General features: G+C 51.3%; 9 protein-coding genes across 9 annotated transcripts; 4 read left to right on the top strand and 5 right to left on the bottom strand.

The window, feature by feature from the left end:
* Positions 1-1,399: 1,399 nt before the first annotated feature.
* Positions 1,400-3,227, bottom strand: B0H65DRAFT_560981 (uncharacterized protein; the record flags this gene model as incomplete). Its single annotated transcript, XM_062830160.1, has 6 exons — positions 1,400-1,843; positions 1,905-2,155; positions 2,215-2,340; positions 2,392-2,450; positions 2,497-2,752; positions 3,213-3,227. 6 exons carry the CDS (start codon positions 3,225-3,227, stop codon positions 1,798-1,800), a joined length of 753 nt encoding a protein of 250 aa, XP_062677579.1. The 3' UTR covers positions 1,400-1,797.
* Positions 3,228-3,369: 142 nt separating this feature from the next.
* B0H65DRAFT_477868 (uncharacterized protein) lies at positions 3,370-4,085 on the top strand. Its single transcript, XM_062827455.1, has 3 exons — positions 3,370-3,691; positions 3,741-3,807; positions 3,860-4,085. Exons 1-3 carry the CDS (start codon positions 3,678-3,680, stop codon positions 4,043-4,045), a joined length of 267 nt encoding a protein of 88 aa, XP_062677578.1. The 5' UTR covers positions 3,370-3,677; the 3' UTR covers positions 4,046-4,085.
* An 882-nt stretch (positions 4,086-4,967) lies between these two features.
* B0H65DRAFT_552612 (uncharacterized protein) lies at positions 4,968-5,887 on the bottom strand (the record flags this gene model as incomplete). The annotated part of the gene is made up of 2 exons (XM_062829900.1): positions 4,968-5,006; positions 5,147-5,887. 2 exons carry the CDS (start codon positions 5,885-5,887, stop codon positions 4,968-4,970), a joined length of 780 nt encoding a protein of 259 aa, XP_062677577.1.
* A 24-nt stretch (positions 5,888-5,911) lies between these two features.
* On the bottom strand, positions 5,912-6,697 carry B0H65DRAFT_552611 (uncharacterized protein; the record flags this gene model as incomplete). The annotated part of the gene is made up of 2 exons (XM_062829899.1): positions 5,912-6,156; positions 6,241-6,697. 2 exons carry the CDS (start codon positions 6,695-6,697, stop codon positions 5,912-5,914), a joined length of 702 nt encoding a protein of 233 aa, XP_062677576.1.
* Positions 6,698-7,268: 571 nt separating this feature from the next.
* On the top strand, positions 7,269-8,354 carry B0H65DRAFT_532660 (uncharacterized protein). The gene is made up of 3 exons (XM_062828963.1): positions 7,269-7,318; positions 7,390-7,469; positions 7,523-8,354. The coding sequence occupies exon 3, from the start codon at positions 7,616-7,618 to the stop codon at positions 8,246-8,248; it is 633 nt and encodes a 210-aa protein (XP_062677575.1). The 5' UTR covers positions 7,269-7,318; positions 7,390-7,469; positions 7,523-7,615; the 3' UTR covers positions 8,249-8,354.
* Positions 8,355-8,399: 45 nt separating this feature from the next.
* Positions 8,400-10,432, top strand: B0H65DRAFT_313003 (P-loop containing nucleoside triphosphate hydrolase protein). The gene is made up of 3 exons (XM_062823325.1): positions 8,400-8,497; positions 8,569-9,345; positions 9,407-10,432. Exons 2-3 carry the CDS (start codon positions 8,622-8,624, stop codon positions 10,117-10,119), a joined length of 1,437 nt encoding a protein of 478 aa, XP_062677574.1. The 5' UTR covers positions 8,400-8,497; positions 8,569-8,621; the 3' UTR covers positions 10,120-10,432.
* Positions 10,433-15,120: 4,688 nt separating this feature from the next.
* Positions 15,121-16,829, bottom strand: B0H65DRAFT_512020 (putative cytochrome P450 monooxygenase; the record flags this gene model as incomplete). The annotated part of the gene is made up of 4 exons (XM_062828538.1): positions 15,121-16,214; positions 16,273-16,375; positions 16,441-16,659; positions 16,701-16,829. 4 exons carry the CDS (start codon positions 16,827-16,829, stop codon positions 15,121-15,123), a joined length of 1,545 nt encoding a protein of 514 aa, XP_062677573.1.
* Positions 16,830-19,520: 2,691 nt separating this feature from the next.
* On the top strand, positions 19,521-22,199 carry B0H65DRAFT_477835 (male sterility protein-domain-containing protein; the record flags this gene model as incomplete). Its single annotated transcript, XM_062827454.1, is given in 10 exon segments — positions 19,521-21,440; positions 21,450-21,566; positions 21,588-21,632; positions 21,648-21,668; positions 21,681-21,746; positions 21,762-21,803; positions 21,828-21,941; positions 21,954-22,088; positions 22,149-22,168; positions 22,180-22,199. Coding segments are annotated over 8 exon segments (2,361 nt in total), but the record flags the coding sequence as incomplete, so codon positions are not given.
* A 565-nt stretch (positions 22,200-22,764) lies between these two features.
* On the bottom strand, positions 22,765-24,198 carry B0H65DRAFT_592103 (uncharacterized protein; the record flags this gene model as incomplete). The annotated part of the gene is made up of 6 exons (XM_062831121.1): positions 22,765-22,839; positions 22,869-23,290; positions 23,346-23,422; positions 23,481-23,875; positions 23,918-24,006; positions 24,060-24,198. 5 exons carry the CDS (start codon positions 24,196-24,198, stop codon positions 22,953-22,955), a joined length of 1,038 nt encoding a protein of 345 aa, XP_062677571.1. The 3' UTR covers positions 22,765-22,839; positions 22,869-22,952.
* Between the last annotated feature and the right edge of the window lie 1,304 nt (positions 24,199-25,502).

Genomic DNA, 25,502 nt, shown 5'->3' with positions numbered 1-25,502 from the left:
CCGCTTAATGATATAGAAACTAGCTTGCAATCAACCAGCGTACTCTTTGCAAGCACTGGACTAGCGGCCTATAGGGAGGCGGTTAGTGTGGAGGTGTTGTAGCGCTTGAGAAGACGATCGCGGAATTTGGTACCTTGTTTCCGTAAATCTTCCGCTGACACAATGATATAAGCTTAATTGCTAGTTAACACAAATTCGTTTCATTTATGCACAAGCCCAGTTATTTTTTCCATTAATATACACTGAGATTGCTTATAAATCTCTATGTGAAAGCCTAGGCTTTTCAGGCCTGCTGTAACTGGTTGGTAAAGCTATGTAAGGCATTTATTTGTCTAGAGGTACTGCTGTCCGCCTCGGCTGTTGGGCACCCCTGGGCACCAGTCGTTGTTCATTTGAGGCGCTACGCATGACACATTTTTAGCGCCCCTATGTTTCCGTAAGGTTAGTGTGATAGTATCGGAGCGCTGAGGCTTAGCGTTAGGCAGAACGTATGGCTTGTTACGGTTGATGAAGGAAACCGGAGACAAGCTTGCAAGTATAATCCCAGGTCGATTATGGAACTGCAAGATGAGGAGGGAAAAGGGTAAACAAGTAAAGGTACGCGGGGTTCTGTGGTTTGGTACCCACAAATCTGCGACCTGTGAAAGCGTGTTCCTACGAGTGATAAGACAACAAGACTAGAAGCCGCAAATCAAAGTAATATTAAGTGTAAGGAGGGAAAGGGAAGTACGACGAACGAAGGCATCACGGATCTTGACATATTAAGTCAGATCTGCCAGTCGTCGCCGCCTTCCTGATCCGGAATGTCCATCGATAAGGATCATATCTTTCATCCGATGTCGTCCCGTGCGACCATCGGACCTCCGTGCCCATGTCTCCGGGCACCCGTCCAGCCATGCCGTGACACGACCCTTTCTGCGCCTTGACCACCGCCAGTGTCGTGACATGGCTGATACGAAAGCATTCTCCAATGTAGGCAATAGTAAGGGAACTAGACGATAATGCCTCCAAAACAAACGCTTTATTGTTATGACTGGCAGGATGCTATTGGTGTAGTGCTCAATATAATGAGGCAGAAATAAATGCCATGAATGATCCATACGCTCTATCCTAAAAGGCTAGATTCAACGGATAACTTTTCTTCTTTTCTTCTTTTCTTCTTTTCTTCTTTTCTTCTTTTCTTCTTTTCTTCTGATACCGGATTGGTATCGCTGGTGTCATCACATGTCAGATTACCTGACCTATGCGACCCCAGCACTGTGGGCCCCGCCCATTCGGTCGCAACCCCACTTATGTGGGTCCTGTAGATTAGATAAGGCTCGCGTGCCTCTGAAGTCATCGACCGCACGCGAGCTTCTTGCTCGTGATTCTTCTTTTGAATCATCAATTCATACACATTCAAACAACATACAAGCTGTGCTTTTCACAATACTCTCTCAATGGTATTATCTTCTTTTCTTCTTTTCTTCTTAATGTCATCATTATATAAAAGACGTAGTGTTATACTTGCTGCCTTATAACTTGTGGCATTCGCCAGTTGTAACACTTGCAATGTAATTCAGTCTAATTTGGGTGGTGGGTTACCAGATACTCGTTGTACTAATCGTATTTTGATAATAACGCGATTCTGTACCACCTAGACTCTTGTTTTCCTACATTGCCGCTTTATATTCATCCTACATAAACCTCACTGTAATTACAGCAAGACCATAATCCTTTCTCTATTCCCTCCAGTTATACCTCAAGCTTACTCTAGAGTTATAAATGGACTTAATTCTATCGTTAATAGGTCTTGCCTCATGTGCTACTCTTGGAAATAAATGCTATGAGGATAGTCGCATAGCTAGTAGACATGTCAGTCAGGTTAGCCGTCGCATCCTATTTGGAATGGAAGATTAACTTACGTTGCTCCTGCAAGGATCAAATTCATCGTCTTTGATTTCGTCAATCCGGAAAGTATAAGGAGGAAACCAATCGTAAACACTATAACAATGATAATTCGCGCCGACGTCGTGCTCACGATGTTGCAAAGAACAACTAGTAAGAGCAGCATAAGTGTTATAAGGAGTAATAGTAGTGCCTGAGCGGTCAGTTTAATCCGTGGACTTGAGTCGATGTATATGTTGGGATACTTCGAGACGTTCTGGAAAGGGTTCTGCGCAATGGTTAGTTTGGCTTGATGCCTTACGCTTGATGCTTCACGCTTGTCCTTACTTTTCCAGAACTCGGCCAAAGCCAAATGACTATATTCTCTACCCATGCTGTAAGCTGCACTACGGCGCTGTTATCTACAGGAGCCAGAGATACCAGCTCAAGATGATGTGCGAGGTACGAAGCCTCCTCTCGGGCCAGACTGCCAGTGCTGTCCAGCCAATTTTATAGGCTCTCGACGTCTCTAGGTTGGGCGGGGCCGAAACTTAGTACCCGGTTCGCTCTCTCAGTGAATTGATCTATATTTTGTTAGCGACTGTGATTCATTATGGACGTCTGCATTACCATAATCAGCAAGACAAGCCTCAATCTGTGATAGGAGAGATAATCGTTCCGCATTTCGATCGCATCGGCTTTTCCCAAGGAAAAGGGGAGAGGGCTCTTCGGAATCCACTTGTTCAAGCCTCTCCTCGAGCATAGATAGCTTGTTCTGCTTCAGCAGAAGGATTCGAGCTCGGAGCTTGTCAAAACGTCGGCATAAAAAGTAGGGACCATGTGCTGAGATGAGTGCCGTAAAACGGGGGTATCCGGGCCTGTAATCCTCATATGAGCGTATCTTCTGGAGCGGGGGGGCCGGCGTTCTCTCTGTGATGGAAGGTCCCGAGGGCTCCCAAATGGGAAGACAAGATCGAACGGTCTCCATATCCTAATTGTCTTTCCTAGATGCACCTAAAGGTGACTATAAGACAAATCTTGGGCTCCTTCTTGTACTTCTTACTATATTGATGTGGTCAAAAGGCTAGTGCTCTGCACTAAGATCTAACCAGCTGCTAGACTGGCCCCATGTGGTTCTTGCGCCCCTCTTCAAAAGCATAGAGGCCTTAGCCCCGCTTCGCGTACCACCTGCATGTACTCTGCTGCTCCTTTACACATGCACAGCCCTGACGCTAACGTATGGGTGCCCATTAGACGTTGCAACGATAAGAACGTTGAAAGCCACGATGCTCTTATAAACTGGGCACTAGTGGTCACAAGGCTAATTTAGGGCTATGCTAACTTACATAGCCTTTCTCCATACTTGTCACATGGTAGTCTGTATGATCTCCCTAACGATTGAGCTTACTACCGAAAGCAGTAACCAACATCATCATCAATAAGGTTGTTACATCCAACTAAGTAAAGAAGGGCGACTAATGAAGAACAGGTGCTAGGCCCGCTTGTATGTAGATCCTAATAACTCGCATTGATGCCTCCGGCCTAGTATGTACTAGCCTTCTTTGGGCATAAGAAGGCTTTGGAATCCGGCCTTCTGATGGAGGTCAAAAGGATCAACAAGACCTTGGAGACGAAAGAACATTATCAGCTAAATCAAGCCTTCTTGTTCCAATCACAGCTCACTTCCCTTGTCATATTGCTATTGAAAATTTAGGGGGAAATATTAAGGCTAGCATTCTAGCACTCTTTATCGTCCTATTATAGCTACCCTACGAACGTCTGCCTTTGTCAATTTCAGTCTTACAATCACCATGTCTTCTAACGAGTATGTATCTAGCTTATCTCAGCTTATCTGATATTAACACCTACGCTAGGAACAGAAAGGAAGAGTTCATCTTTTCCGATGAGGAAGACCGCCCATACATTGCACGCTCTTATGTGGTAGGTTGTTCTAGCCCAAAGGTAACCAGGTACTAACCAAGCTCGTACATAGAATCCAGAATTTCGTGTTGGAGATAAAGTCTATGTGCTGGGTTCTGATAGATCCCAGGATGGTCCTTATCTCGTGGAATTGGTGATCTCTGACAAGGAGTGTACCCTTAGCTTTGAAAACGGCCAGACTGCTAAGGATGGCAAGGCAGTACAGATGGCAATACTTGAGAAGTGCTATATTGCATGAGAAATGGGGGGGGATTAGGCTCTTCCAATAGAAAACAGGCATTTCCGCAGCCTCATTTACATCCTATTTTCTGCTGATGCCTGAAATCCTGTATACTAGATTACTTGGTGGCCTAGCAGCTCGCACCTGCCATGATGCTCGTGTCCAGACATTACCAATACGGTAAGGCACACGCAGTCGATATATATCGACTGCGCGTCGGTTACACCTGCAGACTTAAACTTCTTTAAAAAAAGACGGCTTACTTACAATATTCACCTTCCATACTGGAACTTCACGATACTTCTCCGTATTATCTGCCCATTCCGCCTTGGTAGTATCGGAAGAGGGATGTCAAGGAGGAGTCTCGAGCGAAAGAGCTGCGAACCAATGCCGAGGACCGATGTGCCCCAACGCATGAGTAGAGTAGTACATGTCACGGCGGCGGCAGACTACCCATATCGACCAGCCATGTTCCAAAAGGATACAAGTAACCTTGCAAAAACCGACGGCTCAACATAATACATACGATGGACCAGGAAGGGTGAACAAAGACACTTGGCTTTGTTCAGCGGAAAGAATAGGATTGTTCGATATCATTTAAACACTTTGTTCCTGACCATTGCTCCTTCCACAATCCTAGAGACATATAGATGACAGCGCCTTCCTGCGCTGACGCCGAGATTATCAAGAGACGGGCGCCTTCCTGTCATGCTGTTATCCGACTCTTATTTCGACCTTCCCTCTCAACACAAATTTTCTCACCAAGATGACCGAGGCGGGACAAGAAACGCCAAAGATAGTCAAGCAACGGGTTAATAAAGAGGTTTGAAACTGGAGACCGACCATTGATGCCGCCAAAACTTATTGAGGGCACTCGAATTAAGGTCACGAGATGGGCCAGTTACCCGCCCGAACTGTCCCCTTCCGGCCATCCTACCTCCTACCACCCCCATCCTCCCTCCTCGCGAATGCGCATCGTCTGCACTTATCAGATACGAATGCAAATAATGGTCAGTGACCTCCCTCTTTGCCAAAGGTGCTTTGAGGTTCCCCGGCGCCTGTGCTTGTTTCCGAAACAGACGAATAGTAGGTATTCATAGAAGTAGAGTGGGGGCGGACCAATGAGGTGTGTCCGGCACTGACGGTGCTAGCTGATCCGTAAGACGCGGGAAGACCATCAAAGCCGCCGTAGGCAGTTGCAGAAGCAGCGACATTGGCGGGGGGGCTCGATACTCCTGGTTGGGAAGAGGTCTTCATGGCTGTGCCGCCGGCATAAGGGAGGGAGGAGTGGGAGGTACCGGTTCCGGCTGTGGGGTTTGGCAATAAGCGACCGGCGCCGGTACTAGTGGTAGGTAGGGACGCAGCACCGGAGAAGGAAAAGCTGGGGGACTGGGATTCGGTTGTAGTAGGAGTTCCGTGGCCATAATGGGCACCACTATAGGGTGCCGGGCAATGGACGAGGCTCGAGCTGCCATATCCCCCGTAAGATTCTGGAGCTGAGTCCATATATACACCGCCATAAGGAGTAGTTGTTCTAGAACCCCAACTAGGAACCATACCCACAATCTCATGAGCCATGGCATGCACCGGCGGGTACCCCGCTGCCGTATAATCAGCAACTTGACTGCCTACACCAATAGCGGTAGGATCGCTGTAGGGGTTGGGAGCCGACGCGTAAGTGGCTGTGGCAGGGAAGTACTGTTTATGACTAGTCGGCGGCGGGGCTTGATGGTGACCGTAAGTGTAACCACGATGGTATTGGGCCAGGAGAATCTTCCGTAGAGCCGGGGAGCCCGCTGACACCAACAGCCCCAAGGTGTTGGCCGTAGGGAATGGAGACAAAGGCCCCCGCGTGAACATGTAAATGAGGTTAAGTCGGTTCAGTCATAATTCGCCGTAGATGAACCGAACGGCGATGTTCTTGTATATCGCGTCTGGCGAGGCGAGCAGCTCGTCCACGAAGAGACGCCATTGACCCCAGGTTACTTCGCGCGGGAGGAGGCCCTTGACGGTGGCGAGATCAAAGTCGGTCTCCCTTTGCACCAGACCAACATAACTGAACAAAAACCCAAGCGCTGCTTGCCGGCTTTCGCATCGTTTGCATACTCCCGCGTCATCCTTCTTTCGTGCTTTGTCGTTTGCTTCCCGTTCTCTTTCCCGTTCCCCGTCACCCAGCTCCACCACTCCTCCTCAACAGCCCCCTTCGCCTTTACATGTCAACTCCCTTGTCCAAAACTCCCTCGTAAACAAAAACTTGCTGACAGGCTTCAGAAACACCCTGCCTCCTCCCCATACTAAGTGTTGGTCGAGCTTTTTAGTCACTATCGGCTCCCGATTCATAAGCACTTGTTGGTGCAAAGGGTGGGGCGGTACCGGACGCCCGGCTAGCCAGAGCAGATGGCGAATGGAGTGTAGCCGGGAGAGGTCGAATTCGCGGGCGATAAAAGAGGGCGAAGGGCCTTTGTAAAGCGATTCGAGGTCGTCGATTGCTTCATGAGGGCGGATGTTACGGTGCGAGGCTGGGAAGAAGTGTGTGTAGGATGTTGAGGAGGGAGGGTTGGTAGTGGAATGGATGGTGGAGTGGGTGGTAAAGGAGAGGGGAAAGAGGGCTGTTTGGAAAGGAGTTGATGATACCTGATAGGATGGACTGTTAGTGCTCGGCGAAGACATGGACGTCAAGTGGAAGTGAATGATGAGGATGGCAATTGGTAGGACGTACTGTTCTGTATGTCATTTGGATTTGAGATTTGGAACTGTCGGAGGATGTTATCCGGTTTGGACTTGATGGGGGGTTTTGGTCCATGTCCGACTCAGGAGCTATCGCGTTTATGGTGACAATGATCGTGCTCGCGGCGTTGGTATTTCGTGCCGTTTCCCGTCTTCAGTCGGTGGTAGCTACGTCGATGTAGTTGCACCAGAACTCCAACTGCGCGGCTGATGCTTTCATAAAAGTAAGAAAACACACAGATAGAGCGCAACACCAAAAGAAAAATAAAAAGATCTCCTTCAAACACCCTCCATTACCCGCGCAACAGGACCTCCAGCCCATTAAAGTTTAATTCATTACCTAAAGCCCATCGCGCTATCATTTCAGCTGCAGCAGCAGATGCCCCATAGGGCACAACCAATCCTCCAAGTCTCAAATTGGCTAACCTACCGGCGTCGTTGGTGGGCCAACCAAAAGTGTACCTAGCCGCCGAGCTAGTCCCAATCAAAGGCTCCAGCCTAGCACATGAGTCAAGTCAACACTAGGCACCAAACCCCTCATATCTAATCCCTCAGATCGAGATAATTAGGCATGGACGCGTCATATCGTTTCGGCCTTACTTCTACGTGAGGCTGAGCAAGATCACCAAACCAGTTCGATTTTTAACACCAAGCATTTGAGCCTCTGCCTACGAGAAGCGATCGGTATCAAACACTTCATCTACGCTATCAGACACAAAGGCCGAAGCAATTTCCACTTGGGAGTAACCCCGCTAACGTTGGTCAAAGGGCAATACGCAATATCCGCCGTACGGGTATACTAGTACCATTCTCAGTCGTGGCCGTACAAGCTCCTCTCCCGGTAGCCGAACCTTGATTACCATGGACGTTAATGAAGGCATTTATTTGGCGGTATGGACCACTGTCTTATGTCTTTTTGTCTGTGCGACCGCCGCTTGGCTTTGGTTCTATGCGCCAGCGGGTTCCGGTACCGCACCGTCGTCTCCAACGAAGCCTGCTTCAGATTCTACACGATCCACGCAGCGAGGCGTCCATCTCAATCAAGTCAACAAGGACAATGGAGACACCGACATTGACATTATTGCTATCCATGGCCTCGATACAAAATCACCGGATACGTGGACATGGCGGGATCGGCGGAATCCCAGCGGCGTCAATTGGCTAGCCGATTTGCTCCCGGTCGACGTAGAAAAGGCACGTATCTTTACACTGGACTGGCCTGCCGAGCTACTTCAACCGTCAGATTTAGTCCCGAAGCTTGATGGCGAGATCGTTACGCTCCTAATTGATGGCATCGACAGAGAACTCTTGGCAAAGAACAAGATAAAAGACAGACCAATCCTCTTTATCGCTTCTTGTCTTGGGGGGATCATCTTAGTGAGGGCTCTCACAACCGCCGCCGATCATGAATGCACCACGAGCTGTTATTGCCTCAGGAAAGCAACACGTGGCATTATCTTCCTCGCTACCCCGTTCCGAGGGACTTCGTTCTAAGAGGTAGCTCACTGGGCAGATCCAGGTCTGACCGCATGGGCATTAATCCGCGACCGAAAAGTGAGCAAGCTACTCGATAGTGTGAAAGGATCGACCTTTGATCTTGAAGCACTCGTACGCGAGTTCACACGATTCTGTCAGCATCCGAACTGGCCCTTTCTAGTATTCAACTTTTATGAACTCGGAATGACGAGTCTGTGGCGCAAGATATTCCCTTGGTTACCTACTTTGTTCTTCAAAGGAAAACCGGTAAGAAATCTTAAAGTACTAGTATCCCCGCGCTATAACTAACGCTTGCCAGCTGGTTGGGAGGTCCTCAGCAACACTAGACATCGTCTTAGAGCCACTACCACTCGATCGGACCCATGGTCTGATGAACAAGTTCGGCAGCCGTGGATGCGCAGATTACAAGAAGGTTGCTGGAAAAATTAAAGAGTTTATTGGAAAGATCCGTGAAGGAACGCCCCTCGCGCAAGCAGATGCCTGCTATAGAGTTAAATTCTCTCTTCAGGGTATGCCGACGTCAAACAACTTCGTGCCTCGACCCTCTGATATTACTGATATTGAGAAATCTCTTCTTCCTTACCACCAGAAAAAACAAGGGTACAATGTCTTTGTTCTTCACGGGCTCGGCGGAATTGGGAAAACTCAACTAGCTGTCAACTTTGCACGGCAATACCAAGCTGCCTTCAGCGCCATCTTTTGGCTCGACGGCACATCAGAAGACAGCCTTAAACAAAGCTTTGCTATTTGTGCAAAGAGAATACCAAAAGACCAGATTCCTGAGAATATCAGAAGTCCAAAAACAGGCGATCAAGTCGATCTCAACGAGATTGTGGAGCACGTACAAGAGTGGCTCGCAAAAGATAACAATGTCGATTGGCTTTTGATCTTCGATAACGTTGATCTGGATCATACGCAAGGAGAAATACCGGGCGCTTATGACATTCGAAAGTATCTTCGGAGTGACCACGGCGCAGTCCTAATTACATCCCGGTTGTCCAAGCTAGCACAGCTTGGCGAATCCAAGCGCATTAAACGTGCTGACCTAGACTTGAGTAAGAAAATATTCGAGAAATGGTACGGGAAGGAACTAAGTGAGCACCCCAGGTTACTACGAGACCCAACTCTAAAGCTGATGCTAACGCGCTAATTCAGTGATGGATGATGATACAGAAAAGTTGCTACGTTTATTAGAAGGTCTGCCACTTGCACTCGCGCAAGCCGCTGCATATATGGGAGAATCAAACATACCTGTCGCTAAGTATATTCACCTATATGAGAAGCAGTGGGATGAACTCTTCCGGAATACGGACTCCGGCCTGCTAGACTACGGTACTCGCAGCGTGAGGACGACGTGGACGATATCGTTCAACGAGATCGAGACGAGGGACAAGAACGCTGGGAATCTGCTACGGCTTTGGGCTTTTCTCGACAATAGAGAGATGTGGCACAGTCTACTGCAAGTGGCCAGAAATGACCAGGAGCAATGGCCCAAATGGCTCCGCGATATAGCATTTAACGAGGTTAGGTTTTTCAACATGGCGACACTGCTGCTCCGCTACTCTATGATCGAGGCCCGAGAGTCCGAGCAAAGCAGCTATAGCATGCATCCGGTAGTGCATAGATGGATATCGCATATACAAGATGACGCTGGAAAGAGAGTGTTTCTATGGCTAGCGGTAATGTTGATAGGATTTTCGGTGCCCCACCGTACGACTAAGAATTATTGGGTACTCCAGCGATGGCTTCTCCCTCATACGGAGAGGTGCTTATGGTGGATGGGAGAATTAGAAGGAGGAGAGTGCAACATTGAAGACATTACTATCGGTTATGCAACATATAGCTTGGGCCTTCTCTACTCGGATTAGGGCCGGCTAAAGGAGGCTGAAGCGATGTATCAGCGAGCGCTAGAAGGCAGCGAGAAGGCACTCGGACCGGATCATACGTCCACTCTCGATACAGTTAACAACTTGGGCAACCTCTATAAGACTTAGGGCCGGCTAAAGGAGGCTGAAATGATGTATTAGCGAGCGCTGTCTGGTTATTAAGCAGCCTTAGGCTCGTCCCACGCAAAATATCTCCTTGTCATAAAGAATATAGCATCTTTATAACTTTCAAAAGGTAGCCTCTCCCTGCAAGAACTAATAGTTAAGTTTGCTAACATTTACAACTAAGTTTATCATTAGAAATCGAATCGTCATTCAATTATTCTTCGGCATATGAAATTACCTCCACGATGGTTAAAGCTCCGCTTCAATTAGGTTCATCAGCTGCGACTAAGACGTCGTTATGAAGGAAGCGCTCAAAAATTTGGAATAACTTACGAGATAAGATACGCAGAACCCCTACGAGAACTACGCCATCTGAATCGACGGAAGGCTGAATATAAAGTTGGAAATTGCGTTGTGGTAAGGTGACTTAGCTGTCACGCAATGTAGTGACTTTACAAGTTCCTGCAACAAGTAGCCAAGGATCTATTTCGGGTTTGTGAAGGTTAACGATTAGGCAGCCAGGATAATGTATGCCTAGCCCACTTTATAGCCTCAGCTGGGCTTAGCGAGAGTGAAGGTGATGAAAACGGTTCGAGAAACGGCAGCGTTTTTGGCTGAGTCATCCAAACCTCTGTAAAAAACTACTCTCATAAATAATGTTCCGATATGGTAGCTTATCTATTGGAGTCGGAAGGATATGAACCGGGTCTTTTAATCACGTGGTAGGGTCAAAAAACTGAACAACAACCTCCCGTATCCATATCGTTCGGACGGAGGCATTATGGTAAGTGGGGAGCCAGTGCTAAAAAGATTAATATAATTGGATAGATTACGAGAAAAGTTGACCGTCCCGACACTGCGGCTAGATTTTTTACACGGGTAACACCAAGATTGCACTCGGTCAGAAGACCATTCCTGATTGGTTCCTAGTACCTCAGCCCAGTTATGTGTATGCAGTTAGTCGCCGAGTCTGATGAGAGCGTGGCAAGGGAATCTCTCGCTCTTGTCTTGTTGGACGCTTAGGAGTTTGCTGATTTTTACTGCAGATGAAGCCTGTCGTCTGTTATTCTAGCAATGTCAAGGAACGCTAATACTGCACGCGAAGCCCAAAGGCCAACCCGCGTATCACAACTTCAAACTATGATATTTGCTCGGACGATTTCAGATGAAAGTCACCTTGACATATTGAATACCGGCGGCGTTTATTATTGCCAGTAGGGCTGACATTGCAGGTTTGCCAGCCCCTGACATCTGACCCAAACCAGTTCGATTTTAACACCAAGCATTTGAGTCTGAAGTAACATCCGCTTGGGAGTAGCCCCGTTAACGTTTGTCAAAGCGTAATATCCGCGGTATGGGTATACTAGCACAATTCTCGGTCGCGGTCGTAACAAGCTCTCTCCCAGTAGCCGAACCTTGATTATTATGGACTTTGTAATGGTGACAGTAGGATTGGCACTGGTACTGTGCGTAATGAATGGATAAGGTTCTACGAAGAAGAGAAAACTAGTTCGTATAGCGAGGAAGACTTGCTCGAGTCTATTGTACGACACCCATGCGTCGCCTGCGCTCCCTGAGGCGTTACCCCACGCTGTCGGCACTAGCCACGTAGACGGCGCTGGAGCCGTCGACTAGGTGTCCATACTGTCAGAACGTCTGAGTGGAGACCCAGACCCCGTATCTTCGGGCGCCAGCCCCGTAACAGACTTCAATAAAGCATTTTTTTGTGCAGTATGGACAACTACCTTATGTCTCCTGGTCGGTGCAATCGCCGCTTGGCGTCGGTTCTATGCGCCCATAGGTCCCAAAGGAAACGAAAAGTAAGGCATCAACGCATTGTCCACTTTAATACTGCTTATCGCAGCGGCTCGGCTGTGGACAGCACTGACAACCTAGGTTCCCCTGTGATTTGCAGGTTCCACTCGGATTTGCAGCCCTACCCACGCCCCGCCCCCATAAGTGGTACAAGCTACCAGGCCGCTGCTGGTACACTATTGCCAACCCTGTAGACGCCCTGAAGCCTCCGGGTCCATGAATGCCCGGCCTCTAAAAATGCCTGGCCTCTAAAAAGAAACGTCCTTTGGGTGATTGGCGTGTAGTTGGGAGGGAGCCGCCAGCCATCTCGCGCCTTGACAAGGTGACAACACAGAAAGCCCCATGGTCCATCACAGCCTCGAGAAAACATAGGGCTCTAGTTTCTTGTCCTTTTTTTGTCTCAGATGGCACGTGAATAATTCCCGACACTTCCATAAACTCGATCCATTGATCATCAAACATAGCATCCGCTACCTTCGAGACAAAACGCCGAGACAAAACGATCATCCTCGAGTGCTTCACTAACGTCACCTTAGTCAAGACGTTTCTTCCTCAAAGCTACGATACGCTCGTGGTTCCAGACGCGTTCCAAGCGACACGGAAATGCGGAGGATAGGGAAGGTTCTAAGGACCAAGGGCAGTCTTGCCCTACACAGCACATCCCCGTCACTACCTCTACGTCTTCCCTCCCCCTCCCGTCCGCTCTGGCTACCAGTTCTACTGATGTAGAGACGTCCACCCCACGGCCCCCAGCCGCTCCGGCTACTGGTTCCGCCAATATAGAGACGTCCGCCAGCGCAGATGACACTACTACCAGCTTACCCGTACAACTCTGGGACCGTGCCTACAATGAACTCAAAAAAGAAGAGGCCGAATTGGTGGACGCATATGAGAAGATGCTGTCCCGACAGCTACAAAATGGCTCCAACTCAATGGTGCTCGAGTCTCAGCCGAACATCATCGCCCAAAACAACTCGGACAGGCGCCGCCAAATGACTCAGCTTATCAATGCCGGCCTAGCCAAGACTGAGAGAGAGGCCAAAGTGAAAGAGAGCTGTGGCGAAGTCGTGGACGTTGTTCTATCCGCTAAGAACATTATAAGTGCGGCAATCCAGACCGTGCCCCAAGCCACGCTCGCTTGGACCGGCATTTGTATCGCTTTAGAGGTACGTTTATCTGGAGGATAATATTTCTCATGCTAACTTTTGCAGATGCTTGCCAACCCTATAAAAGCGACTGAAGCCAACTGCAAAGGGATCGACTACGTTGTTAAGAGCATGGACTGGTATTGGAATTTGTCGACTAGCCTTCTCAGGGATCCTACCAACAACATCAGCGAACTCGATGGAATGAGAGGCGAATTGGAGATCCAAATTGTTGACCTCTACAAAGCACTCCTCTCTTACCAGATTAAGAGTGTTTGTGCTTATTATCGCAACCGCGGCCTAGTCTTTCTTCGAGATATGATCATGCTTGACGACTGGAAAGCTGATTTGGGAGCTATCCAAGACGCCGAGAACTGCTTCCGAAACAACGCCCAAACATACACCACTCAGAAAGGGACGTCTTATCTCGAGTAGCTCGTTAGCTATACAAGGCACCAAGAAATGCAGCAAATGTCAGAGAAGGACCAGCAATGTCTAAAGCATGTACGCCTTACTGATCCTCGCCACGATAAAACCCGCATCGAACAGACCAAAGGTAGCCTTTTGCAAGACTCATATCGTTAGGTCCTCGATAACGCTGACTTTCAGCGATGGCGTGACTACCCGCAGCATCGATTACTATGGATTAAGGGCGACCCCGGCAAAGGGAAGACTATGTTGTTGTGCGGCATTATCAATGAGCTGGATCAAGGCAATCCTGCCGACGTGTGCCATTGCAATGTGGCCTACTTCTTCTGCCAGGCTACTGACTCTCGCATCAACAATGCAGCCGCCGTACTGCGCGGCCTAATCTACCTACTTACCGACCAGCAGCCATCTATCCTCTCACACGTGCGGAGTGAGTACGACCGTGCAGGCGAAGGCCTCTTCAAAGATGCAAATACGTGGGACGCCCTGTCGAGAATCTTCACCAACATCCTACGAGACCCAAGCCTCCGAACGACCTACCTAGTCATTGACGCCCTTGACGAGTGCGTTACAACAGACCTGCCGCAGCTTCTCGACTTAATCGCCCAGCAATCATCTAGATCTTCTCGGGTCAAGTGGATTGTTTCGAGTCGTAATTAGCTGCAAATCGAGGAATAATTGGAGAGAGCCACAAACAAAGTAAAAGTCTCCCTGGAGGAAAATGCAAAATCGGTTGCGGCGGCTGTCGATGCATTCATCTTAGACAAGGTGAACCAACTAGAAGGGCTGAAGAAGTACAATCTAACTACGAAAAAGGTCGTTCAGGACTATTTGCGCTCCAATGCGCAGGACACGTTTCTCTGGGCGGCGTTAGTCTGCCAAGCGCTTGCAGGTCCGGAGGTTAAGAAATGGAATACCAAAGAGATCCTACGCAAGTTTCCACCCGGACTGGATGCTCTATACGCGCGGATGTTCGTCGACCAATTAGCCTTCAAGAACTAACTACTCTCGTCGAGATGCCCAATATCATCTGCGATGATCTCGAATCTCTAGTATACCGTCACCACATGGCCAGCCCAAGGGATGGGGCCATGCCAAGGTCACAGACAAGATCCAAAACCAGGGACTGCCACAGACTGGTTTTTGTTTTGGACAGGGGAATTACACCATTACGACTCTCCGAGCGCACATTTCCCTGTCTTTGACCAAGTGTGCCTGTGACGTCATGCCACCACCAGCCAATCAGAGCACATGCGAGGCTGTTTCAGATGAACAGCCACCGGTATCGATAACCGATAAGATAATAAATCTACCAAACAATGGTCCACCATTCCATTCCTGTTTCCAGCATTCCATCGACGGGACCATCAAGGTGCATCACCATCACTAAACACAAGAACCACAAATGGTCCACGAGGTCCGATAAAGATTCCGAATACGCCAAACTACTGAAGATATCCTAGCTACCGCCTACACATACTGCGAACACTCAAAGCTCAATCTCCGCCTGTCTTCCCTTATACTCAACCTTCAAAGACGGATCCACCCCCATCGAGAACCCAAACGTCCTCACCTTGGGATCAGACCCCTCCGGCAGCCTCCACTCGTAATTCAGCAACAAATAAATCACCGCAATCTTGACCTCATTCGCCGCAAAGAACCGTCCGGGGCACGCCTGCTGTCCGTGTCCGAACCCCAAGTGGTCCGGCCCCGTGCTCACCAGCTGCGCCACGTTCTCCTTGCCCGCTCCGGGCGTCTCGCGCATCCTCAAAAACCGTCTTCCGTCCCACTTGTCCGGCTGGTCGTACACTTCTGAGTTCCACATGTTGTGCGCCGAGACGATCACGGTGCCGCCCTTGGGGATGAAGGTGCCGTCCGACAAGGTCAGGTCCTTGGCGACGTAGCGGCGCATCGAGGCTATGCCGATGGGCTTGAGCCGTTGAGATTCCTTGATGACGCTGTCGAGCAGCGTCATGTTGTACAGTGACGTCTTCTTCCACCCGCCTTCGCTGAGGACTTGAATCATCTCCTCGCGCAGGGGGGCAATGTATTCGGGGTTTTGCATCAGGTTGGTCATTACCTGGCAAGTCAAGTCGGAGGTGGTGTGGATGGCCACCAGGGACATGAACAGCTGCGCGACTGCTGGGTCATAGTACTTGCCCTTGGCCGTCCGCTCGAACCACTCAATCGCGTCGTCGTGCTCAGCTTTGCCGCCGTTGGCTGCCTTTTCTTGACGTCTCTTTTTGAGGACCGGGTCGATGATGGTGCGGGCTACGCGGACGTGGGCGCGGGCGCGCTGGCATGAGGGGAGGAACCAGTGGACGATAGGCCGGAGGGCGGTGGGCCAGAGACGAAGCTCTTCGGCGGCGCGGAAGCCGTCCATTGTGTACTGCTGGGTAACCTTGAGCCATTCCTCGTTACGGCAGAGTTCCTCGCCGAGGAAGACGCGGGAAGAGATGCGGGCGATGAGGGGGAGGATCTTTGAGCGGATGTTGATGGTGGACCACTCGCCGTTGGCTGGCTTGGGGAGGATGTCCTCAATCGCCAAGGAAGTTTCCTGGGCGAGGGGCTCGGTGACCTTGTCTGTCACCGTTTGTCAGCTTCGTCGCTTTGTCTCGGTCAAGGCAATGGTTTGACATACTCAGGTACTTGGTAAGATCCCTCATGATAACCTCTTGGACAATGTGCGAATCCCGGCTACCCTCACGGAACCCTTCAAAACCAGGGAGATGCGCATGGAAGGCCTAGTTCTTCTTGTCAGCCTCAGTCCCCATTTTACATCTCACCACGGATCGAAGGGGTAACAAACCTTATAAGTCCACTTCGAAAAGCTCAACTGATCGTCACTCTTGATCTCATTGGCAAAACGCGGCGGCAACACTATGACCTCACCAAAGTCGCTGATGACACGGCAAGGCTTGTCGGGGTTGGCCTTGAACCAGTTCGCAATCATCTCCCGAGAGCCATCCACGAACTCCTTCTTCGGTCTCGTGTCGCTAAACTCGAGGGGACCCCTGGGGTTTAGGTGCTTGATGTCTTCGGGTATCTCGGTCCTTGGAGGGAGTACACGAGGACGGCCAAGAGAAAAGCCGTGACAAGGTAGGGGAAGGGCTTCGCTGAGGGGTCGGTGATGGACTTGATGTCGAACCGCTCCATCCACGAGGGGATGGAGCTGGGTGTGGCCGAGGGGTTGGCCATGGTTGCTGTGTTGGTGTTCCCTCGAAACTGTGGTGGTATTATAATGCCCTTGATGAATTTGGCAAGGTAAGAGGTGAGAGCGAGTGTCCAAAACACCAACAGTCGAGGACAGTCGAGATCTTTATACGTCCTACTAGTACATCTGAGTGACATAAAACCGGAAGCTTTGTGTCCGCTCCCCAACTTTATCCATTTTCACAATTCATTTATGACACGACACAACATCCTTGCTATATTGATGACATGACCGTCTCTTGCACAAAACCCCCAAGCCTCAACGGGATATGAAAATCGCTGTATAACACTTCGAGATCTGGAACCCCAGACGGACGAGCACCCTTGCCGGCTCCTTACCGACACGTCAGTAATGGAAATGGTGGGGTTTCTCCAGCAATCAGGGATAGGAAATACGAACGTTGATGTTAATGCAACGGTCCGGGTTGGAGGAAGCCGAAGTAGCCTCTCGGCGCGGCTTTTTCCATTCCAATTCTGGATGGTGGATGGTGGATGGTCGATGCTTGCTTGACTCGGGCATGCATCGTCAACCTTGATTTATCTCGCCTGCGGTGTCCTGTCCAAAAACACCAACTCTACCCCTAAATATTGTTCAGTCATGATGATATTACCAAACAGATTCCAGAGAGTCCATACCAACTCTGCTTTATCCATCACCGCTTTTCTTTGACACTGACAGTGACAGTGACCGCAACCCCACGCGTACCGCCGATCTCAAAGACAGTTTACCCTGTCCTGTCCGTCTTCCTCGTTGCCGTTGGCTGGCCCGTTCAAGCGAAAGCAACGCTACCATTCCAGACCATGCCGGCACGGAGAGCTGCCGGGACCCACATCTCCGGGTGCACAAGGTGCATAAATATGCATAAGTCAGGGATAAGTGCTATAGATGTTGGGATGCGGTCGCGCACCTTACGTTTCCCCCCGGAACCAGGGTATGTGGGAGTTTGCAAAGGAAATAACTCGGGAAGAGCGAGACCTTGGCTTCCGTAAAATGGATGTCTACCGTAAATGGTTCAACAACACCATTTTGAAAGGGAAGCCCTCCAATGCGCTTATCATGATGCCGCTGGAATCGATGGGCCCTAGGTACCGGGACAAACTTCCAACGTGAGTGCCCCGTGACCCCTGTGGACGTTTGTCGCTAATCATCGTGAACGGCTCGCAGGTTTCGGCGACAAGGTCGATCCCATCGATAACGCTGGAGCAGTCGCCTGTCTACCGCTTTTTTTCATTCACACCGGATTTTATTCCCAGAGTATGGGACCAATTACATCTAGAGAATGACCTGAGGGCGACGCCAAAACGTGGCAGGCAGACTTCATGATTGGCCAGGACAACGTGGGGGAGAAATCCGGTTTGATACAGCCTTAAGACATCACCCCCTGAAAATGTGCCGCAAGTCCCGGCACCAACAAGGTGTCAAGAAGGGAAATAGCAAGGTGACAGGGCCAAGACCAGCGGTCCGCTCCCGATCAGGAAGCTCGTTTCGTCAAGGGTCTCCACCGGTCAACACTTCTCAGGAAGCATCTCATGACAACAGGCTGTGGCGGTGGGTGTGGGTGCTTGTCTTGTCTGTCAGTCTTGCTATACCATTATCGTCCGTCTCGCGTCGCGAGGATCCCCGGACGACCCGGAAGGACAGAAGACTCGAGAGGGTGTAATGGGAGTAGTGGAAGCAGAAAGGGGAAGACGGAAGAAATAGAAACACATACCTGATATATATTCCGTTCTCTCCCGCCGACTGAGACTGAACTTTTGTGAAATCATCATCTCATCATCATCTCATCATCATCCATCAATCATTGTGACGGAGGAAGCCTCTCTTTCACGCTCAACAACACCCATCATCCTAGACAACTTAGCTCCACCGTCCGAGCTGATTGAACTGATATTGAGACGACAACCTATCATAGCATGAGCCAACAACAAAATCCCCCTTACGGCCGCCGCCTTATCCTCGACATCATTAAGGAGCGTGCCCACAACGAGCCCGACCGGGAATGGATGTCTGTACCTTGTTCGTCCGACCCCAAAGATGGGTGGAAGATCCTCACCTACCTCGACGCCTACAACGGCATCAACCGCATCGCGCACAAGCTCACACGGGTCTGCGGTGCTGCCGCGCCCGGCTCCTTCCCCACGGTTGCTTATATCGGCCCCAGCGACGTTCGCTACCTCGTCTTCGCCCTAGGCGCCGTCAAGGCCGGCTATCAGGCTCTCTTCATCTCAACTCGCAACTCCGCCGAGGCCCAGATGCACCTCTTTGAGCAGACGAACTGCAATATCCTGGTGTTCGATCAGAGCTACAAGGCTACCGTCCAGCCATGGCTACACGAGCGCGAGATGACTGCGATTCTGGCGCTTCCCGCTGATGAGTGGTTCCCGGCCGATCAGGAGGACTTCCCGTACAACAAGACGTTTGAGGAGGCCGAGTGGGATCCCCTGATGGTGCTGCACACTTCTGGAAGTACTGGATTCCCCAAGCCCATCGTGGTCAGGCAGGGTATGATAGCTATTGCGGACCAGTATCACAACATTGCGCCGCGCGAGGACGGGAAGCTCCTGTGGATCGTGGAGATGAGCAAGAGGGCGAAGAGGCTTTTGCATCCTAGTGAGTATTCCCCTGAAAACATGATGGGTCGATCAGGGTCCGAAACTAACAGATGACCAACAGTGCCCCTTTTCCACGCGGCTGGCATGTACCTCTCCATGCTCATGACCCACTACTGGGACACCCCTGGTGCTTTGGGCATCGGCGAGCGTCCACTCTCTTCCGACCTCGTTCTCGACTACATCAAGTACGCCGACGTCGATGGCATGGTCTTGCCTCCGGCGCTCCTCGAGGAGCTCTCCCAGGACGAGGAAGCTATTCAGGCCCTCAAGAAGCTCAACTTTGTGGCCTTTGGCGGCGGCAACCTCGCTCCCGAGGCCGGTGACCGCCTGGTCGATAACGGCGTGGCGCTCTGCAACCTCATCTCCGCGACCGAGTCCGCTCCCTACCCCTTATACTGGCAATACGACCCGAAGCTCTGGCGCTACTTCAACTTTGACACGGAGCTCTTCGGCATCGACTGGCGCCCCCATGACGGCGACTCGTCTTACGAGCTGGTCATCATCCGCAAGGACAAGAACCCCGGTCTTCAGGGCGTCTTCTACACCTTCCCCGACGCCAAGGAGTACAGCACCAAGGACTTGTACAAGCCCCACCCTACCGTCAAGGACAACTGGATCTACCAGGGCCGCGCCGACAACATCATTGTGTTCTCCAACGGCGAGAAGCTCAACCCCATCACCATTGAGGAGACGGTGCAGGGCCACCCCAAGGTCATGGGCGCCGTTGTCGTCGGCACGAACCGGTTCCAGCCTGCTCTGATCATCGAGCCCGTCGAGCACCCCGAGACCGAGGAGGGCCGCAAGGCTTTGTTGGATGACATCTGGCCCACCGTCGTCCGCGTCAACAAGGAGACCGTCGCCCACGGCCAGATCGGCCGCCAGTACATGGCTCTCTCCACCCCGGGCAAGCCGTTCCTGCGCGCGGGCAAGGGCACCGTCCTGCGCCCTGGTACCATCAACATGTACAAGGCCGAGATCGACAAAATGTACGAGGACGCCGAGAAGGGCGTTGCCACTGACGAGGTCCCCAAGCTTGATCTTTCGTCGTCCGACGCCTTGATCGTCTCCATCGAGAAGCTCTTTGAGACCTCCCTCAACGCTCCCAAGCTCGAGGCCGACACCGACTTCTTCACCGCCGGCGTCGACTCGATGCAAGTCATCAACGCGTCTCGTCTCATCCGTGTTGGTCTGGCCGCTGCCGGCGTGAATGTCGAAGCCTCGGCGATAGCCACCCGTTTCATTTACGGCAACCCGACTCCCAAGCGCCTGGCCGATTACCTCCTGTCCGTCGTCAACAAGGACAACAAGGACGCCACCCACGGCACCTCGGGCGACGAGCACCACGGCATGGAGGCCCTTGTGGAGAAGTACACGCAGGACCTTCCCACTCCAAAGCAGAACAAGCCTGCGCCGGCCGACGAGGGTCAGGTAGTCGTCATTACCGGCACCACGGGCGGCATCGGTTCCTACCTGATCGACATGTGCTCTTCCTCCCCGCGCGTCTCCAAGATCATCTGCCTCAACCGTTCCGAGGACGGCAAGGCGCGCCAGACGGCCTCGTCCTCCGGCCGCGGCTTGTCCACCGACTTCTCCAAGTGCGAGTTCTACCACGCCGACCTGTCGCGCGCCGATCTCGGTCTCGGCCCCGAGGTCTACTCGCGCTTGCTGACCGAAGTCGACCGCGTCATCCACAACCAGTGGCCCGTCAACTTCAACATTGCTGTCGAGTCCTTTGAGCCTCACATCCGCGGCTGCCGCAACCTCGTGGACTTTTCCTACAAGGCCGACAAGAACGTGCCCATCATTTTCGTGTCTTCGATCGGCACCGTGGACCGGTGGCACGACGAGGACCGCATCGTTCCCGAGGCGTCCCTCGACGACTTGTCCCTCTCCATGGGCGGTTACGGCCAGTCCAAGCTCGTTTCCTCTCTGATCCTCGACAAGGCCACCGAGGTGTCTGGCGTGCCCACCGAAGTCGTTCGGGTCGGCCAGGTCGCCGGCCCGTCTTCCGAGAAGGGTTACTGGAACAAGCAGGAGTGGCTGCCCTCCATCGTGGCCTCGTCCGTCTACCTCGGTCTCCTCCCGGACTCGTTGGGACAGATGACCACGGTCGACTGGACGCCCATCGAGGGCATCGCCAACCTTTTGCTCGAGGTCTCGGGCGTCACCGATCATGTCCCCCTCGACAAGCTCAACGGCTACTTCCACGGCGTCAACCCCGAGCGCACCAGCTGGTCTGCGCTCGCGTCCGCCGTCAAGGAGTACTACGGCGACAGGATCAAGAAGATGGTCCCGCTGGACGAGTGGATCGATGCCCTTGAGAAGAGCCAGGACAAGACCGAGGATGTGACGCGCAACCCGGGTATCAAGCTCATTGATACCTATAGGGCTTGGTCGGAGGCCACCAAGAAGGGAACCAAGTTCGTGCCGCTCGATATGACGAGGACGAAGGAGTACTCCAAGACGATGAGGGAGATGCAAGCGGTTACTCCGGAGTTGATGAAGAACTGGTGCAGGCAGTGGAACTTTTAAGTGTCGACCAGGGCTTGGTAGAGGTAGTCTTGTGATGGTGAAGGTGAAGGTGTAGCTTTGTTGGTTGTTTTCGGGTTAACGGTTGCATTGTTTAGCGAGGCTGCGATCATTTGACTTTGAAAGTTGCTTGCATTCATGGTTACGATTTGATGGTTGGAGCTGATAGACTTGGTGGGTTGCCATGGCCATTGGCATTGTTGCATTTGCATCGGGTTTGCATAGAGGTATAGATTTGGGTATCATTTCGAGTGTCTTTTGGTTAGAGGTAGTTGAGGTGTTTCATATAGCATAATATTTGGCAGATTTGTCGATTTTAACCGATGTCCCGTATTTGTTTTGATTGTTGGTTCCAGGGAAGATCACTAACTAACAGGGCAAGCCCGGGTTTCTTGCCGAGGCTCTTGCCTAATGTGTCACCACGACGGGAATTGCATTGCGACAGACTGCGAGACAGGCGAGGAAGACGGAGAGAAGATTGAAGACGAAGCTCTCCAGTGGAGAGTAAACAGACTGGCAATCCTCCACAAGTCCAGAACGTTGGGGACATGCCGGCACAGGGCGAGATTGGGGGGTCGAGATGAGATTGAAATTACTACCCCTGCTGCAATTGCAGTGCACCGTGCACATGCCAGGCCGGGCTTGTTCGTTAGTGCTGCCGGCCTTGGAATTGCCCAGGCGCATTCCTCGTTTGGCCATGTTTGACTGTTTGACATGTCCAAGTTTTTATTATTTATTTTCTTTTTGTTTTTTTTTATTAAAATTTTTTTTTTTTGTTTCCCATGTCATCCCAATTTACATGTCCCCATCTGGCATCCGCTCGTAAACCAGTGCCCGAGGACCAATCAATCAATCACGATAACCTTGGAAATTGATGGCGTTAAGCAAAGACGAAGACGAACGCTGCCTCTCATCGGACCAATTTCTCAATCTCCCCGACAACTGTTTAATCACAAAATCCCTTCCTCAGACATTGTTCTGACCATGTCTCTCAGACTCGGCATCGTTCCATGATTCCATCTCGTACTGCCGAACTCCATGAGGCCCATCAGCACCCTTGGATCCAACCTTCTCCGCCCCGGGCTGCAACTGCTCGGCACTGTCGGCATCCGGCATCTTGACAAAGCTGGGGAGCTCGTTCTGCTTAGACGTGTTTGAGCTTACTCCCAAAAGGGACATGAGAGACATGAGACTCTCGGTTGGTATGATGCGTGCCAGGATTGGTCGCAGCGTAGGGCCGCATGCAGCAATGATACCGACATGGACCTCAGCCAGGTTCGAGATGGAGAGACCGGTGAGCATGGCTGTACCACTGCGTTAGCTATCAGACGGAACAAGATAGGGGACACTGGAGCTTACAGACGGCATCGGACGTCCACAGACGCAAGCTTGCCTTGATGTAAATGTAGGCTTTGGCCACGAACGCACCCACAGACCTGGCACCTAATGTTAGCCTGCCTGCCACACAACAACCTCGACTGACAAGAGACTCACAGGGCACCGATCATAAAGGTCAACAGCGTCAAGAACCTGGCACGCTTGTCCATCTTCATGCTGTAGATCACGGGGATTGGGATGAGCAGCGTGATTAAGTCCGTGGCAACATCACTGCCCACCATTGCATATCCGGTGGGAATCGCGCTCCCGCAGTGATCCAGATACTCTTGCGCCAGTCCGAACAGAGCCTTGAGATGGGAGCCGCACTTTAGCAGGCCGCCGAGGACAAAGGACAGAGTCCACGCAACAATGATGGCAATCCAGACCATGAGGAAACGACGAAACACCACGCGGGCGAAGAGGTGCCAGAATAGGAAGCACACGGATAGCTTGATTAAGCGGAGAGTGGCGATACCGAGGAGCAGGAACGAGAGTTCGATCGAAGCAAAAGTCTGTTAGAAAGGGCAGAGAAAAGCTTGGACAAGGAATCGCACATGTTTGGCCTTGTTCAGACGTCCGTTGACTGCCTTGGCGTCTTCGATCGATGCGCCCAGTGGATATCCCAAGGCGTGTTCCTTCACGCCTGTTTCTCGTTAGAAATTGCGCCAAGAAGATGTGGTCGACGATTTCACTCACCATAGATCTCCATCACGGTCATTCCGGTTGCGAAAACCGCAGCCACCACGATCAGCCAGTCGGCCGTGATGTAGCCTTGTCGCTTCCACGTCTTGGAGTAGAATCTCAAGCCAACACAAAGTGTCGAGATAATCCACATGATGACAGACCCGGCGATCAAACCGCCCGAGCTGTCATACTCGGGGGGTGATAGTTGTGGCTAGGACATGATGGCTCAAGAACTGTTCGAACAAAAGGCTCGGAAATAGTAGGAGAAAGAAGATGTAGAATACTAGTTTGGAAAATCGTTTCTATGTTTTTGTAGTAAACTATACTTAGCTTGGCCAAAGGTTAACGTGTGACGAACCATTACAAGCACAGGAGTATATCGCTGGGAATAAGAACAACGGTAGTAGTAGCCAAAAGGTACTGATTGATTGTAGAAACTGTTGCTTGCTGAAGGTCCTGTATATACGACGCCTGGGGAGGGCGTCTTATATACTGGCCTTCAGAGCCGCAGTTATAAGCCCGCCGTCGCGGCGCCGGTACTGCGGCCCTGGTCTGATTGGCTATCTAGTCTGCTTACATAAGTAATCCTTGATTGGATCGTAACAAGAGCTTCAGAGATGGAGGAGCCGCAGGAGCAGAGGGAGTAGGTGGGGGAGGGGAAGGTGGACGGGCGGTAGACGTCTATTTCTTTGGTTGTGGCGCTGCTTATTTTCGTTGTTGACTGCCCCTGGGGTTGGTAATGGTAAGAGGGGAAGATGGGTGTTGTCAGGCTCCAAGGTCTTCTTATACCAAAGAAGAACGGTACGTACCGAGCCTTTGTGGCCTGAGGCCTCAAGACAGGGCTATCTAGTGATCTGCATACATGTGAATTCTTCCGAATGCCTTCAACTATTCTCCTTCTTCCTTCTGGCGCCGGCCTTCGCCGGTCTGCCTCGTCCTTGCTCGATTGGCTGAGGTTGCTCCCGTGATGACTGGGGTTGCCTTGTGATGATGCTTAGCGCCGTCGGAGTTCGATGGTTGGCTCGATGGCCTGGAGGCGCTGACAGGGAGCCCGGGTAAGTGATGCCAATGACAGGGAGGTCAGGTCCAGGCGAGGCTGAGTGTTGATGCCTGCGGCCGTCGGGCATCAGCGAGGCTGACGCCAAGAGTTGAGGCTCTGCTGAACCTCAACAACCTTATCCCTGGGTTGTGGGCGAATGTCCGTGTGACACAATGGGCGCTCAGGGCACCGACTTCCAACAGTTTTGGTACTCTCAAGACAGTGACTCTTTTGTTATTGTTTGCTACCAAATTAGTTTGTATTGATCGCCGTTTGTAGTAGGCGGAATAGGACACCGCAGCGATGAGTGACATGTTGAAGCCGGAGGCCGGGCAGAAGGGGGACGGTCGATAAGAGATGAGCCCTATCTGCCACCTGACCCTTAACTTCTTCCCGTATCGATTTCTTCTTTCCAG

This window comes from Neurospora tetraspora (assembly GCF_033439725.1).
Source record: "Neurospora tetraspora strain CBS 560.94 chromosome Unknown B0H65scaffold_8, whole genome shotgun sequence".
In the NCBI taxonomy this organism is placed as follows: Eukaryota; Fungi; Ascomycota; class Sordariomycetes; order Sordariales; family Sordariaceae; genus Neurospora; species Neurospora tetraspora.
The sequence above is the reverse complement of the archived record's forward strand: the minus strand, read 5'-3'. Positions and strand labels throughout refer to the sequence as shown.

What these genes read in the sequence shown, in the direction of transcription:
- B0H65DRAFT_477868 (XM_062827455.1), top strand. An exon ending in ACATTGCACGCTCTTATGTG is followed by an intron (nt 3,808 to 3,859) that starts GTAGGTTGTTCT and finishes GCTCGTACATAG; the next exon opens with AATCCAGAATTTCGTGTTGG.
- B0H65DRAFT_532660 (XM_062828963.1), top strand. Translation starts at nt 7,616, where the DNA reads ATGGACGTTAATGAAGGCATTTATTTGGCGGTATGGACCACTGTCTTA.
- B0H65DRAFT_313003 (XM_062823325.1), top strand. Translation starts at nt 8,622, where the DNA reads ATGAACAAGTTCGGCAGCCGTGGATGCGCAGATTACAAGAAGGTTGCT. An exon ending in ATGGTACGGGAAGGAACTAA is followed by an intron (nt 9,346 to 9,406) that starts GTGAGCACCCCA and finishes GCGCTAATTCAG; the next exon opens with TGATGGATGATGATACAGAA.